Below are 13,848 nucleotides of genomic sequence, written 5' to 3'. Positions count from 1 at the left end.
TTTAGTTTCCTCTTTTACAATACATATTAAATGTATAAAATTAGGAGAAAATTCATTCAAATACAAAACCTGCTTAATTTCATAGTGCCTTTATTAAGTAAAAATAGACATTTGAGGGTTGCCTTGTACTGTACATGCAAACAACATATTTACCTCAAGCAGGGTTACCCAGGCATTTTCAGCACGTTTTACAAAAATGTCCTGTTTTGCAATAGCATTAACATAAACTGATGGTAATGATATAACTTCATAAAAACATGAGTCAAAAAGGTGTTGCTATTAAAATGTAACCAAGTACAAACTTACCTGGATCTTATTTTGGGCCCCTGACCAAAAAATAAAAAAATAGATACTGCCAGCACTTATAGGGTTATAGGCTTCATTCTTTAATGTGATATGCTTCGGCTTGGCTGACTCCCTGAGTAATGCACACTTGAGTCTAAAGGATGAATGCAAACACTCTCTTGTGACTGTTTTTCGGACCAAAGTCCTAAGCAGTGTGGAACCTGTATGTTAACTACTCCCATTAATGAAAAATAGGAAATCTATTTGTAAAGGTTGGCTGGCTTTGAGTGATCATGTTTCATTGCCACTGACGATAGTAGATGTATAATCCATTTGATTTGGGAGGCTGACAGCAAACAGTCACTGTGAACGTAGGGACAGTTAGGATTAGATGAAGTATGGAAACTCTTCAATTTTAGCGAGCACGGGTATGCTGCCCTGCAAACTCCATAATATTTTTTTATGAAAACAAATTTCTTCACATGTAGACACCTCTGGTGTTCATGTTGGTGACGCAATGCTTAGAATCCTGGTGAAACCATTGCCGTTTTAACCGTCCTCCACACATGCACTGAATTAAATAGCAAGTCAGTTGCTTAGAAGTCATTCTGGGCAAAATTGAACGCCTTTACATTTTCATTTTTGCCGATGACCTCCTATCAGAATAAGGTACTATACTTGACAGATAGGCAATGCTTAATTGAAAGGCTTCTCTGCCTGATCATAATAACTGTTACAATTATGGCAGCACAACTATGTGTCCCGTCAATTCCCCAGGTCTCCTTCATCGACAGAAATGTTCATCAAGAATCCATCTTGTTCCTTGAGTCCCAAAAAGTCCGGCAGATAAAAAGAGCAAACATCCACACGTCGGCTGGCTCCCAATATCCTTGTGTGTCTCTGCTTGTTTATCCCTCCCCCTCCCTCAAGGAAGTCCCTCCTGGGCAGCTATTGGCTGTGCGAGTGGAAGTGCCGGGCGACTCCTCGTTCCTTCCCATCGAAACCTGGCAAGGGCTGCCCGTATTTGTCCACACACCAACAGAAGCCTCGCTTTCTGCCCTTGGAGGGACGGCACTGCAAATGAAGAGGAGGGATAAGGTGAAGATGAAGGTTTCAACAACAACAAAAAAGTCCAGTTGAATGCACAGCATTATGGCTAACCGGCCACTTAAGTCAATGGAGGAGAACGGCAATAGTTAAGAGGCATTAATGGGCAGATTGTGCTGAGTGGACGCAGCCTTGGCCGCGCAGCGTGCTGTGGTATTTTCAGCTACTTTTATGGTCCACCTCCTGTTACGCACACATATAGAGGCCTTAAAGGTAAACAGAAACCTGCTCAAATATTTGCCTAGGGACCTTCGTGAACAACTGAGAACCCAGATCTATTTTCAGGAGCCGGTGGCAGCACGAATCATCTGTTGCTGATTATACCCCGCAGCTCCAAATTATGGGTACTACAAATGACTTACAGAGTCTGCGTGGAGCAACCCGAGGGCTGTTATTTTATTGCCAATTTTACTAAAGGTCAACCTCGGCTTTCGTCAAACACGTTTGTTAGCGATCGGGACGCAACTTGTGCATCTGCATCACAACATGGAGAAGCTAAGAATAGCCGAGAAGACATTTATTGCTATTAAGGGACGCTTTTGGCTCCAGATTATCCTCATGTCTAAATTAGAGGGGGCCACATGAAAGGAAGCACCGGAGGCCTGCGTGCACACTGCGCTGGATCCACTCTACATAAACAAAGACAATGAGCCTGGCTGTTTATGAGATGATTGCAGGTCAAAGGAGAGCACGTCCATTAAGCAGGAGGTCGTGCCGTGTAATAAGAAAAGCGACGCAGCGGCGCCCTAAGTGCCTCCATATGAACGCGTCAGAACCGCTCATTTCTTACAACCCCGGCCGGCGTGGGCTGAGGATGCAGAAGGGGAGGGCTTGTGGGGGCACGGCCGCCACTCTATTTCTGGGACCGCTTCTCAAAAGTCCAGCAATTATGGGGCGAGGATGTCGGGTGCCGGCGGCCACCTTGACGTCTGTCTCGCTGGGAAGGTTCCCGAGCGTCGTCCTGGCCAGGCAGCGCCGCTGGGGTTTGGGCTCTGCGGTCGCAGTCTCCAGTGCCAATGGCTCGGGGTCTACCTCACTGGTGTGGCGGTGCAATGATGAGGCTCTAATAACTACCGATGAATACAGGAGGACAGATTCACATCTATAATTGGACTGCAGGAGGCCCGCAGTTTGAGTCACTGCACTTTGGATCTCTATTAATGCTGCCTGCAAAGACCGAGGCATTTGGGTCATCTTATACACTTGAGATCTGTCTTGCTTCAAGACCACAGTTTGAAGGTCTTGACAGTAATGACTTTAACTAATAAGTGCTTTGCATCATTTATGCACTTCTATCAGCATTTATGCCCGTAAATTTTCCGACTCACTTGGTTGCCATGAAACTGTTTACATCTTCATCAATATGCAAGAAGTGCATTTGGGTTGGCAACCGCTCTGACAACGGGTCTTCTCATCAACAAAGCTAAAATGTACAAAAGGCTGTATAAAAACATGACCTATATATTTATATGCCACTCCATGTACTTGTACTTATGTTTCCTACCTGTTTTTTCTTATAAAAGCCTTTTTTGTCGCAGTTGGGTATGCGGAACCCTCGTGGATTGAGAATGTCTGTAATCTTCAGGCTGCTGAGGATGCTCTCAATCTCTCTCCGGCAGGGACCCTGAACATGGGGGAAACGCGAACAGAATTATTCATTCATTCATTTTCTGAACCGCTTACTCTCAGAAGGGTTGCAGGGGTGCTGGAACCTATACCAGCTAACTATGGGCACCAGGCAGGAGAACCCTGAATTGGTGGCCACCAAATTGTAGGGCACAAGGAGACGGACATCCATTCACGCTCACACTCATACCTATGGGAAATTTAGAGTATTCCACCAGCCTATCCTGCATGTTCTTTTGGGATGTGGAATTAAACTGGAGCACCCAGAAAAAAACACACACACAAGCCTGGGGAGAACGTGCACAGTGAGGACAAACCTGGGATCAAACCCTCGACCCCAGAACTGTGAGGCTGACGTGTTAACCACTCGTCCGCCGGGCCACCTATTCTGAAACTATTGAGTTGCAATGATTGTCTGTCCCCGTTCAATTCTAGTCAAAAAATGGTTGTTTGTTTATATATGCTCTTTAATTAACGAGCGACCAGTCCAGAGATCATCTTGCCTTAGACAAAAGCTCTACCAGCTTCCCTTAATAAGATCAGCAGTATATAGAAAAAACCTCCACTACCAGAGGGGCACTATGATGTCACTCGTCCAAAAATTCTACTTTGGATATTTACGTTCTACGCTCTGGTCTTATTTGAGAAAGAAACTACTGATTGAGTTCCATGTGTTTAGTTTGTATTTTTTGGGTGCAGCGAATGATTTTCCATCTTTCATGGTAGTTGACATCAAAGTAAAGTCACTATACCGAAAGTATAGCTGCATTACTCACATGTGCTAGCTCGAGTATATGAGCCAATAAAAAACAGTTTGCACACACTGGCTTTTTTAATTTAGAAGAAAGTTTATATTTGTGAATTGCTGTCTCGCTAATAAATCTTTACTGCTAAGCATTTGTAATTTCAATGCTTTTTGCTCTTATTTAACCTTGGTTGCTATCTTAAGTTTTTGGATCGTTTACACTTAAAAAGAAGCAGACCATGTCTTCAAGTGGTCCTGTTATATGCAGGATCATTCATACCTCTTTCATACATTATTAAAAATATGTTTTTTTGCTTTTTTGTTTTTTTTTAGTACTACTGATCAAGACAAATGTGAACAAGGCCTTCACATTCCTGTTTTGGTATACCCCAGTCTGTAATGGAATTTTCTGTGGTGGTGAATTGGAATAAGACAAAGGTGTACCCTGCCCTCGCCCTAAATCCGCAGGGATTCCCTGACACAGCATAAGCGGTAAAGCAAATTGATGTATGGATGTGGGATGGCGGAAGCGTAAAGGCACGGCCAAAAAGGCTTGTCCTAAGCTCCGAGTACTCTGGTCGCTAATTAAAGCGACCATGCAGCCAAAGCCCAGTTCTTGTGCGCCTTCACGTCTCTGGCCAAAGGAGGAGATGGAAATAGTAGCGGAGCTTCCCAACAGGCACTCACACCAGCCAATCCATCATCCGTTGGCACTCAGCGCAGCCGGCACGCGGACGCCTTGTGGCCAAACAACCGCCTAACCCAGGTCAGCCGCAGGGCCACGGTCCCTGCTCTCTGCTATGCCATTCTGTTGGTCGCGGCGCCTGCCAACCTTCAGCATGCTTCCCTCAAAACATTTCATCACCCACAGAAGAGAAAAACACCAAAACATGGAGCGAGAGAAAGTGAGAGAGAGAGTGGAGACAAACATTCCCACTGCTTGCTACGGAGGAAGGAAAATGTTGGTTGTGGTACTTACATACTCAGGCTCAGGTTTGATCTCCAGGGAGAAGTTCTGTTGGTCTGTCAGGAGTGGTCCAGGTACTTCCTCCATTTTAAAGCCCTTATTTCGCTTCTGCTGATCCCGCCGTAGGATTTCAGCCTTGTCAGTGGGCAAGAAGGGGTTGAGCGGAGGTTTCACCGGTCCCAAGGGTCTGCTGTGGGCACTGTGCGTCTTCGGGAGGACACCGCTGGTGGAATTGCGCTCCTCATCCTGAGTCTCCATGGTCTCTGCTAGTGTTTTGAAAGAGCGCATCACGTGGTTGTTCGCTGCGGTTGCAGACCCAAGCACACACTTTCAACTACAGAGAGACAAATACTGACATACAAGCCAAGCCATACTGTGATTCAAAGTACCACAACACGCAAATGTACTACTCTTAGGCTTATTTTTAGATACCCTTGTAGGTCTTCCATGACCGAAAAGTGCATATATGATCACGCAAGCTGTCAGTTCCAAATGCATAAGGGCATTTGAGGTACCACTGTATTTACAAAGTACCGCAATCCAATTGTGTAAGGCATAGGTATAATCAGAAACTACAGTTAATGTGGAGTGTATAAAAATAGCGCTTCCCTAAGGTACAACAAATTCTACAATTATGTACAAAAAAGCAACGGAACCAATTGTGATCCTGTTTAGACACGTTGCTGCTTTTCTTCAAGATCAAATAAGTATAGATATGAGCCAAAATTCAAGGATCAAGAGAGTAATAATTGTATTTCAAGGGGTACCACCTCTATTTGATTGAGTTTATTGCAATCCATCTACATACTGCAATGCTCTAATGTGCTCAGATCATCTTATTTTTAGGCAGCATTTTTTTAATAAGCCTTATGTTTGATATGATCCCCAGATGTAAGAGTCCAGCCTATATAAGAGTGCATTCGAGGATAGCGTGACAAGACAGGCAGTGTCAACAGTCCATTTCTAACCCCAAAGGCTCGTAAATACTACACCATCATACTTTATTGGGTTTATTTCTAGACACTATCTTTTTCCACAAAGGGCGTTAAGAAATTCAATGGATTACCACCATTGCAAGACATTGTAACAAGGATCAATTTCTGTTCCCCAAGATAAAAAAAATAATGCTCATTATAAATAAACTCATTCACTGACATTCACTGCCAGCCCTCTGAGTCTAACTGGATTGGGACTAGTTAAATTAAGTTGTTCATTTGATGGTGCCCTCAGTGTACAAGCTAAGGACTATGAAATGAAGTTCATTATCTTCATATTGAACTGTGTGTCATCCATCCAATTTCTATTGTTTTTGTCATAATTCGGGATACAGGTGAGACGAACTCCATCCTAGCTGACTTGGGGAAAGAAGTGAATACAACTTTTAAATGCTTACATTTCCCCAATTTCCCAATTCCATTGCTCAAAGATCATGCAATGTGGGTTAAAGTCCTTCTTTTGTTAAAACGGAGTTGTAAAGTAGTTTCTTAGCACCACCATGGCAAAAAATGATGAATGCTTTTATTGTCTGGTCAGATCACGAAAACAGCAAATAGGTGAGCTTCCAGCTCATAAGAAATGGGCAAATGAACTGATTTGCAAATATAATCAGCCTGTCATGTGGACAGTTGAGCATCATTATTAGGTTTACGGCTCACATTGAAGACCCCCTTGTCCCTCACCCGAGCACTTAATTAGAAGTCTATAAAGGTCCAGTATGAGCCATAAAGACAAGCCTGTGTTCATTTGACTCGCCGTTCCAAAGCCCTCAATGCACGCCAGTGTGCACGAGTAATCAAGGTGCACGCACGCATACCTGGCAGTTCATTGACCGGAGGCGTCGGTCTCTCGGCGAGTCGACGAGTGGTCGTGGCGTTGGCGCAGACCCCTCGTCCCTCCAGAAGCGCCTGCAGAGGTCTGGTCTCTCCGGGCTGCTGCTGGCACGAGAGTCCGGCACCGCACTTTCCGGTGTACACGCCGCACGGCTGCCCGAAGCTGAGCGCGCACGTCAGGCAGCAGCCGCAGCCGGGCTCTCGAACCCTTTCGGCGCAGTCTTTGGGCAGGGGCTTGCAGGACAGGCGCGCGCCATCGTCGCACGGCTCGCACCTGATCACCGGCCCGAGCGCACCTGACCCGCGGCCGAAAGACGCCAGGACCAAAGTCAGGCAAAGTGCGCGGAAGCACGGATCCATGGTGCCGTGCGTGTGTGGCCCGGGGAATAATCCTGTCCTGGTGACTGCTTCTGTGCTCTCATTCACGTAAATCCACCGCACTAAACATCCCAATATATAGACCCTGGGACTGTAGTCACTCCCCCCCACCATGGAACTCCACCGATGAATTGCCTCCACTTTACTCGGGCGTTTTGAAATCACAGCGATGCACTTGGGATTATCACTACATACTACTAAGTATATACAAATCAGGTGGGGGGGTTACAATTATTATTTTTACATCCATTCATAGCCCAGCCGCCATCTGATATTGAGGTAAGATAGAAAAATACAAATGGACATTTCAAAAGTCGTTCAAAACAATCGGAAATCACTGAAATTGTAAATATTGCCCGCATAGATTCTACAACGTACAGGAATTTTTGGGCGTCAAGTGAGTCTTGTGGTTTAGTTGAGACCATATACAATGTCATCCATAGGGGGCGCAAAAATGTCTGAGTGAGAGACGGGGTGAGGGAGAGGGGTTTGGGAGGCGGGGGGTCAGAGATAGATGGAATGGACACAGTGAGAACGCAAGTTATTATTTTTGGTATTTATGAAAAAACCTGACTTTGACATTCATTAATTCGTCTTCAATGGTTATTATATATTTTGTATCATTTAGTAATTATAAATATTATATTTTGACATATTAACTTGATTACAAAATTACTAACTATTCATTCATTCATCTTCCATTCCGCGTATCGTCACAAGGGTGGGGGGGGGGGGGGGTGCTGGAGCCGATCACAGCCAACCACTGCAGCTGGCTTGGACCACCCTGAATTGGTTGCCAGGCAACCGCAGGTCACAATTGAACAGACCACCATGCACGCTCACAATCACAACGCCACCGAGTGGGAATCGAAACAAACTGCCTGCACCAAAGTCAAGCGGAAAAACCACTGCCTCATCGCATGACCTAAAAATTAACTCATTTTTATGCATTAAATTCGTGTCCTATAAAGTGTTAATATAAAAAAAAATGTAGTTCCATTCCCACATTTTGACAGTTTATAGCAGAGTGGGCAAAACGTAGGGCCACTGTGGGTCCTGGTCTTTGTTTCAAACGATGAATTACAAACAATTTAACCAATAAGGTTTCTGCTGAAAAAGGAAGCACCTGACTGCAATCCACTGATTGCACTTCTAAGATCACATATTGGTAAAAGGTGTAGTCTTGATGGCTTGGAACTAAAACCTGCACCCAAACCCTTTGTGGAATAGTTTGCCCACTCCTGTTTTATAGTCTGCATTCATCTGGGTTTTGCAATGTGGAAAGAAGGATGAATACCTGGAGAGACCCAAGACAAACACGGGGAGAACATGCTAGCTCCATATATGGAAGACTTGAGCCAAAATAAAGCCATGACCCTATGACTGTAATGCACAAGTGCCTGCTAAGTTTTTAATGGAACAAAGCCTTCTCAAAAATAAGGTAAGCAAAAAAAATAACATTTTTCATAAACACTTGATAATGTTACAGAAAAATGCTAAAGCACTACTACATCTAAATGAAACTGCTCTGCATACTTGACACCAAGACGTCACCAGATAATACTATAACACCAATATTGCTTGCCCAGCGGATACCAGAGGTGAGTTTGCAGATGTCTAAACGCCTTCTCTGCATTCATAATTAACTTATTGGCTGCCATTGACAGCGATAGACGTGCACTCAATTTTAACAGTGATCATTTACCGTCAATGGCAACAAAGGTGTTGAACAATATCACGCTGTGAATCAGTCATAGGCAAAAGACAGGCACTTTTAACATTTTAACTTGGCCCGCAACACCTACAGGCAGCTCTACAGCATTGAGGTCTTCTCACTGGAATGCCAAACATTTGTTTCATATTCAGGAAGAGAGAGGAGGGAACAGGGAGCGTGGTGGGGGGGGTGAACCTGATTTTCCTCGCTCTCCTCCTCGGAAGGGGCCTGTTTGGAGCCACCTGCACATTTTCCGCATAGCAGCAGTCAGCTTTGGCTGCTGCTGGAATGTCATCCCGCCGAGCGGCCACTCAATAAAGAGGGAGTGTGAAGAATGTTGCCAGTACTCACACAGGATATTACCGTACTGTACATTAGTTCAACGCTGGCTGCCGAGTTGACACATTCTAATTTGGTGGAATTTAAACTACTTTTTCCAGACTAGCCAGGCAGGTGTACCTAAAAATAAACCATGCTACGGTGGTGAGTGCCAATCTTAAAAAAAACACATGGCATTGCGTTGTATAACACTCTCAATTGAGTAACACTCCCCATGTGGAATTTCTTTTTTTTCCCCCCACCGTGCATTAAAGTGTTATATAACACCAATTACATGTTAACGATGCTCCTAGCAAAAGTATACCTCCATAGTCTGAACCACTTAAATTATGGCCTGCCAAAAAAGTCTCCACGCCAATCGATAACTGCAAGCTTTGAGCAATTTATCCAAGTTACACTAAGTGCAAAGGATAACACTTGAAGGCCTTTCTCATCAATCCATTTTCAATATTGCCTATCTTTATTATTGTAGAGAGCTGGATCGCATTCTCGCTGATTTTGCACAAGAAGTGGAGGGTACACCCTAGAATGGCACTTGAGGCTCATAGACAAATAACCATTCACATTCACACCTGTAGACATTTTAGAGTATTCAATTCAGTATTTGGAATGCGGGCAGAAGCCAGGGTAGTACAGAGAAAATTCAAACTCTAAACAGAAGAGTAGCAACGTCCCAGATCGGAAATTGGGCCCGATCACGTCATTTTTCAGAGCATCAGAAAGAGCGTTTTTTCAAAGTTTATTTATTTTGGAGTATTTCGGTCTACAAACAACAAGAACTTCAGAAGTATATTGCAAAAATACATATAATACATTTTACATCTTTTTTTAAAAAAAGGAATTGGCTATGCTATTTTGCCTAACTAATACATGTACAAGGTATCAGTTTGGAAATGCTTATCAGCAGATCCAAAAAATCTGGTGTCTCGGACTTGGATGCAAATGTATTCATTCGATCGGGAAATCGAAATTAAAACTTCTACTGTAAAAGATGCTTGCTCTAAAAAAAGAATAAATGATTATGGTTATTATAATTCTCATTTTAGCTCACATCACTCCACTTACCTCATTAACTCGCACTTAGCTTCACATTGTATCATGAGTTTTATGACTCCAAGGTGGAGCCCTCTCATCCATTTTCCAGTCCAGAGCCCTAACTATATTTACTGTACGATTTGTTATTTTCAGATAATTACCTCAATTTGAACTCTATTCCCCTAACCAGTGCTTATTTCTACGAACACACATATATATATACTGTATATGTTCCGTAGGTGTGTTTGGGCGAGACAGGAACGGGTGGAGCTGTTGAGGAATGAGACGGCCAAACGTATCACATGACTAGTCTGGTAAGTTCAATGTTTTTCTTTTTCTTTCTTTTACATGCTGATCTTATCACAGTGAGAGTGCATACTGAGTACTTTACTATATAACCAGCACTAATATGATCATCAAACCCATTTAATTTTGCAACACATCATTTTTTCGTTAACTATATTCAGTTGACGTGTTATGGATAATTCGTTGAATTCCTTATTGTAGATCTTTTGGGATGTTCTCCTTTGGCGGTAACCCCAATTTTGTATCTGGCCATAAAAGAAAACTTAATAAAGTTTAAAAATCAAGTTCTAGCATCCTTCCAGATATTGAGATTAGGTTAGACACAAACTGATTGTTATTCATTTTAACATTCTAGGTGAGCAAATGACGCATTATTGTATTGGCTCCCGAAATAATATGAAAAGTGAAATATTCTTTTAACAATTATTTCCATTTTTTTTCAATTTAATTGTAGTCGAGAAAAACAGTAAAAAAATAAACTTGTTTGACATTTAAAATTGCAAATCCTTAGATGAGGTTACTTCTGGTAACTATATTCATTCATTCATTCATTTTGCAAACCGCTTATCCTCACAAGAGTTGTGGCGGGTACTCGAGCCTATCCCATTCAACAAAGTGATACATATTAGAAGTGGAACAATACATTAATCTAGAAAGTTATAGTGATGGGGTAACATCAACTAACATTTTATGCATGTCGTATTTGTATTAAATGTGAACATCGATTGAAGGCCCTTGAATCGAATCAAAATTTACTGTGACAATCTTTTGCAAGATCATCAATTATCACACAAAGAATCAATTTTGTGTCATCATGAAATCATTAAGTACATCCCATCAATAGATGTGCTCCGGTAGTCAAAGTTGACTGGAAAACGTCATTAATTATCAACACTGATTATCCTTGTCAAGGTTATGGGGTGCGACCATTCGCACTCATAACGATCGATCCCATGCTGACTGCATCCAAGTCAGGTGAAAGAACCATTGATCCAATGGGTGGACTGTAAAAGTTTTACCGTGAATAATCAATCAAATCATGTGCTATTCCTCACATTGAAGCCCTCTAACTATTATTTGCCATGTCAATAAAACCTGCGCTGACTGAAAGCTGATTTGGCAAAAAAAAATCAATCAATCCATGTACACAGGAATCAATGACACTCAGCAAAAGTTTACAAAATGAAGTGGAAAACTGTTGAAAATAAATTCATTCTGTGTTGTCAAGTCCTAGCTGCATTAGGAGCTCTTATTTTGAAATGAAAGGAAGTAGATCACACTATAGAAGACAAATGGATAAGAGGCAAATGTGGAAATTCAATGATTCAATTTCTGTTTGAAGACTAAACTTTGAACCAAGTTGCGAAAGAAAGGAGAGCTTCATCAGACAAACAAAAGGTATTATGCAGCATTGGTGGAACTTAGTTGTATAGATTATAATGCTGCAATGCTGAATGTATAATGTTAAATGTTCAAATGTTTGTTGCATGTTTCACTTTCTTTATAATGGAAGTTGTAAAATATTTTAGAATTTTTAGATAATTCAGTTCTCCTAAAAAGTATGACTGTCAGCTGGAAAAAAATGGTCCTACCTGCCCTATTTCTGTGCATCTTAATTAATCTATATATTGTCAATTGTGCTTTGACCAGCCTTTTTCGACAGCACCTGTTGATTACCAGTCAGATACCGTTCATTTAATTCAGAGGCCTGCTCTTTATTTTAGGGGATTTCTCCACCATTGTCCTTTCTTAATGTGGTCAAAGTATGTAATTCGTGGAGTACTGAACATTGTGGGGATGAGCTTGTAGCGTAGGCAGTGATAGTTTGCAGAGTGTTCGGAAGTGGTCTGAAATTCTCCACAGTCCACCTCACCCCCCTCCCAGACAATATAGCTTACTATGTCTACACTGGTCTGTCTGGTCCAGACTTTTTAACATGTTTTCACACATGCTCGTACATTTCCTCACATGTGTGAAGGAGGTCTGACCGCTCTGTCAGTCGGGCATGATTGGATGACAGCGAAACACACAAAGTGCCTTTTCATTCACGCTTCATTTCTATTAGTTTGTTCACACTAGGCAGCAGTGAGCTGGTGTTTAATATACAGTGAGTGAAAAAGCACCTGAACCAAATGGCCTAACGATGGACTGTATCATTGCAGACACACCATTACTCATTGTAAACAAAGACTCAATCAGGTTAGCAATCCCTTACGGAGCCTTTCTATAATGCTTTATTTGTTTTTGTCAGTGCCGGTGGTCTGTGGTTATATAATGTGGCTTGTTGAGAATTTACCATGCAAGTTATCGCTGTTAAATGTCAATAGCAGTCAATAAGAAAGGTTGAAAGCAGGAGTCGGCAGCCATCGGGGGGCCTCTGGGCCAATATATTTCCCTTGGGAGCATTTGATAAAGAACACCATGCAATTGAAAAGGACAAATAAAACCTTAAGATATATGTCCCCACAGATATCAAATCCACAAATGGTCCAGATACCTCTGGTAGACTGACTCCCTTCCATGGAGTTGGCCCAGTTGTTGCACTGATTAATCAGAAAAGGTGCTGAGTTCATTTATGGATTCCCCTTTGTGTGGAACTATAAGCCTTGAGCTTAACTTTCTGATTTTGGTTTACCAACATTTGTCACCCAGTACCCAGTAAGTAAAAACTCTAACCAAATGCCTTTTTTTCATGTGGCCCTCTCCCTTAATTCTTCTCATCCTCCCCCTCAGAGGAAATACATTTGCCTCTCATTAGAAGGGGTCTGCGTGCAAGAATGGCCTCTTATATTATCTTTAATGAACCCGGGAGACTCCTGTTTATTGCCACAGGGCTCCTCTACTGTAAGGGGCAGCACACTTCATGCTTTTAGCTCCAGGTCCTGTTCTGCTCTCTTGTGTATTTGTCTTGCAATTACTTCTCCTGTGTCATTAATCTACTTCTACATGTAGAAGTCACATCAAATTGCAGTATATGACCACATATAAACATGTGTGAAATATAGTCAATGTGTTTCTGTGTAGTCTACCAATGTTGCATTTTTTTTCCACTTTCCCTATAGCTTTGTAGTAAAAATAGAGTTATTTTGGTTGCCACACCTGCAGGCCTGCACTTTCTTCCGGCCCTTCCTGGGAATTGATCATGTTCACTACCTTGAACTGGACAGAAAAGAAGTGGAGGCAGAGTAGCAGGAAAATACTTTATATTCTGTATACAACATGCCCCTTTTTTATTGCAAGTTAAATTCTTATTTTGTCCGTATCTCCCTATGAAAACAGCAATTCCAAGATGCACGAGTAACTTGACTTATGCGTTTTCCAACATACGAATTGCTGACTTGAGTTGACTGTAGACTGCATGGCAGCCGTGAACTCATTTACTTCATAATGATTAGCACTTCATTCCACAACAAAGTTATTCACTTGACTTGACAATAAAAGCTGCCACTGTAGGTGACAGAACTTCAGATTAACAGTACATCCGTCTGTTGGTATAATACCGCCCCCAGGTGGGTAC

General features: G+C 42.3%; 2 protein-coding genes across 4 annotated transcripts in view; one reads left to right on the top strand and one right to left on the bottom strand.

Moving 5' to 3' along the window:
- Positions 1-73: 73 nt before the first annotated feature.
- LOC144085480 (insulin-like growth factor-binding protein 3) lies at positions 74-6,980 on the bottom strand. Of its 2 annotated transcripts, none has more exons than XM_077614796.1 (4): positions 6,544-6,980; positions 4,743-4,996; positions 2,897-3,016; positions 74-1,359 (listed from the first exon to the last, which is right to left on the bottom strand). In XM_077614796.1, exons 1-4 carry the CDS (start codon positions 6,917-6,919, stop codon positions 1,234-1,236), a joined length of 876 nt encoding a protein of 291 aa, XP_077470922.1. In that variant the 5' UTR covers positions 6,920-6,980; the 3' UTR covers positions 74-1,233. The 2 variants fall into 2 exon arrangements, with proteins under 2 accessions (XP_077470922.1, XP_077470923.1); XM_077614797.1 differs by having other exon boundaries at positions 4,743-4,993.
- A 1,105-nt stretch (positions 6,981-8,085) lies between these two features.
- The window catches only part of LOC144085478 (solute carrier family 22 member 23-like), an 81,592-nt gene continuing 75,829 nt past the window's right edge, over positions 8,086-13,848 (top strand). Inside the window, exons 1-2 of one of the 2 annotated variants that reach the window (XM_077614793.1) lie at positions 8,086-8,378; positions 10,265-10,339. The gene's annotated coding sequence lies outside the window, so the exon portion shown is untranslated. Of the gene's footprint in view, positions 8,379-10,264; positions 10,340-11,648; positions 11,730-13,848 lie in introns of those variants that run through there. The other variant, XM_077614794.1, reaches the window with a different exon arrangement.

Source organism: Stigmatopora argus, chromosome 12 (assembly GCF_051989625.1).
Source record: "Stigmatopora argus isolate UIUO_Sarg chromosome 12, RoL_Sarg_1.0, whole genome shotgun sequence".
In the NCBI taxonomy this organism is placed as follows: domain Eukaryota; kingdom Metazoa; phylum Chordata; class Actinopteri; order Syngnathiformes; family Syngnathidae; genus Stigmatopora; species Stigmatopora argus.
The sequence above is the reverse complement of the archived record's forward strand: the minus strand, read 5'-3'. Positions and strand labels throughout refer to the sequence as shown.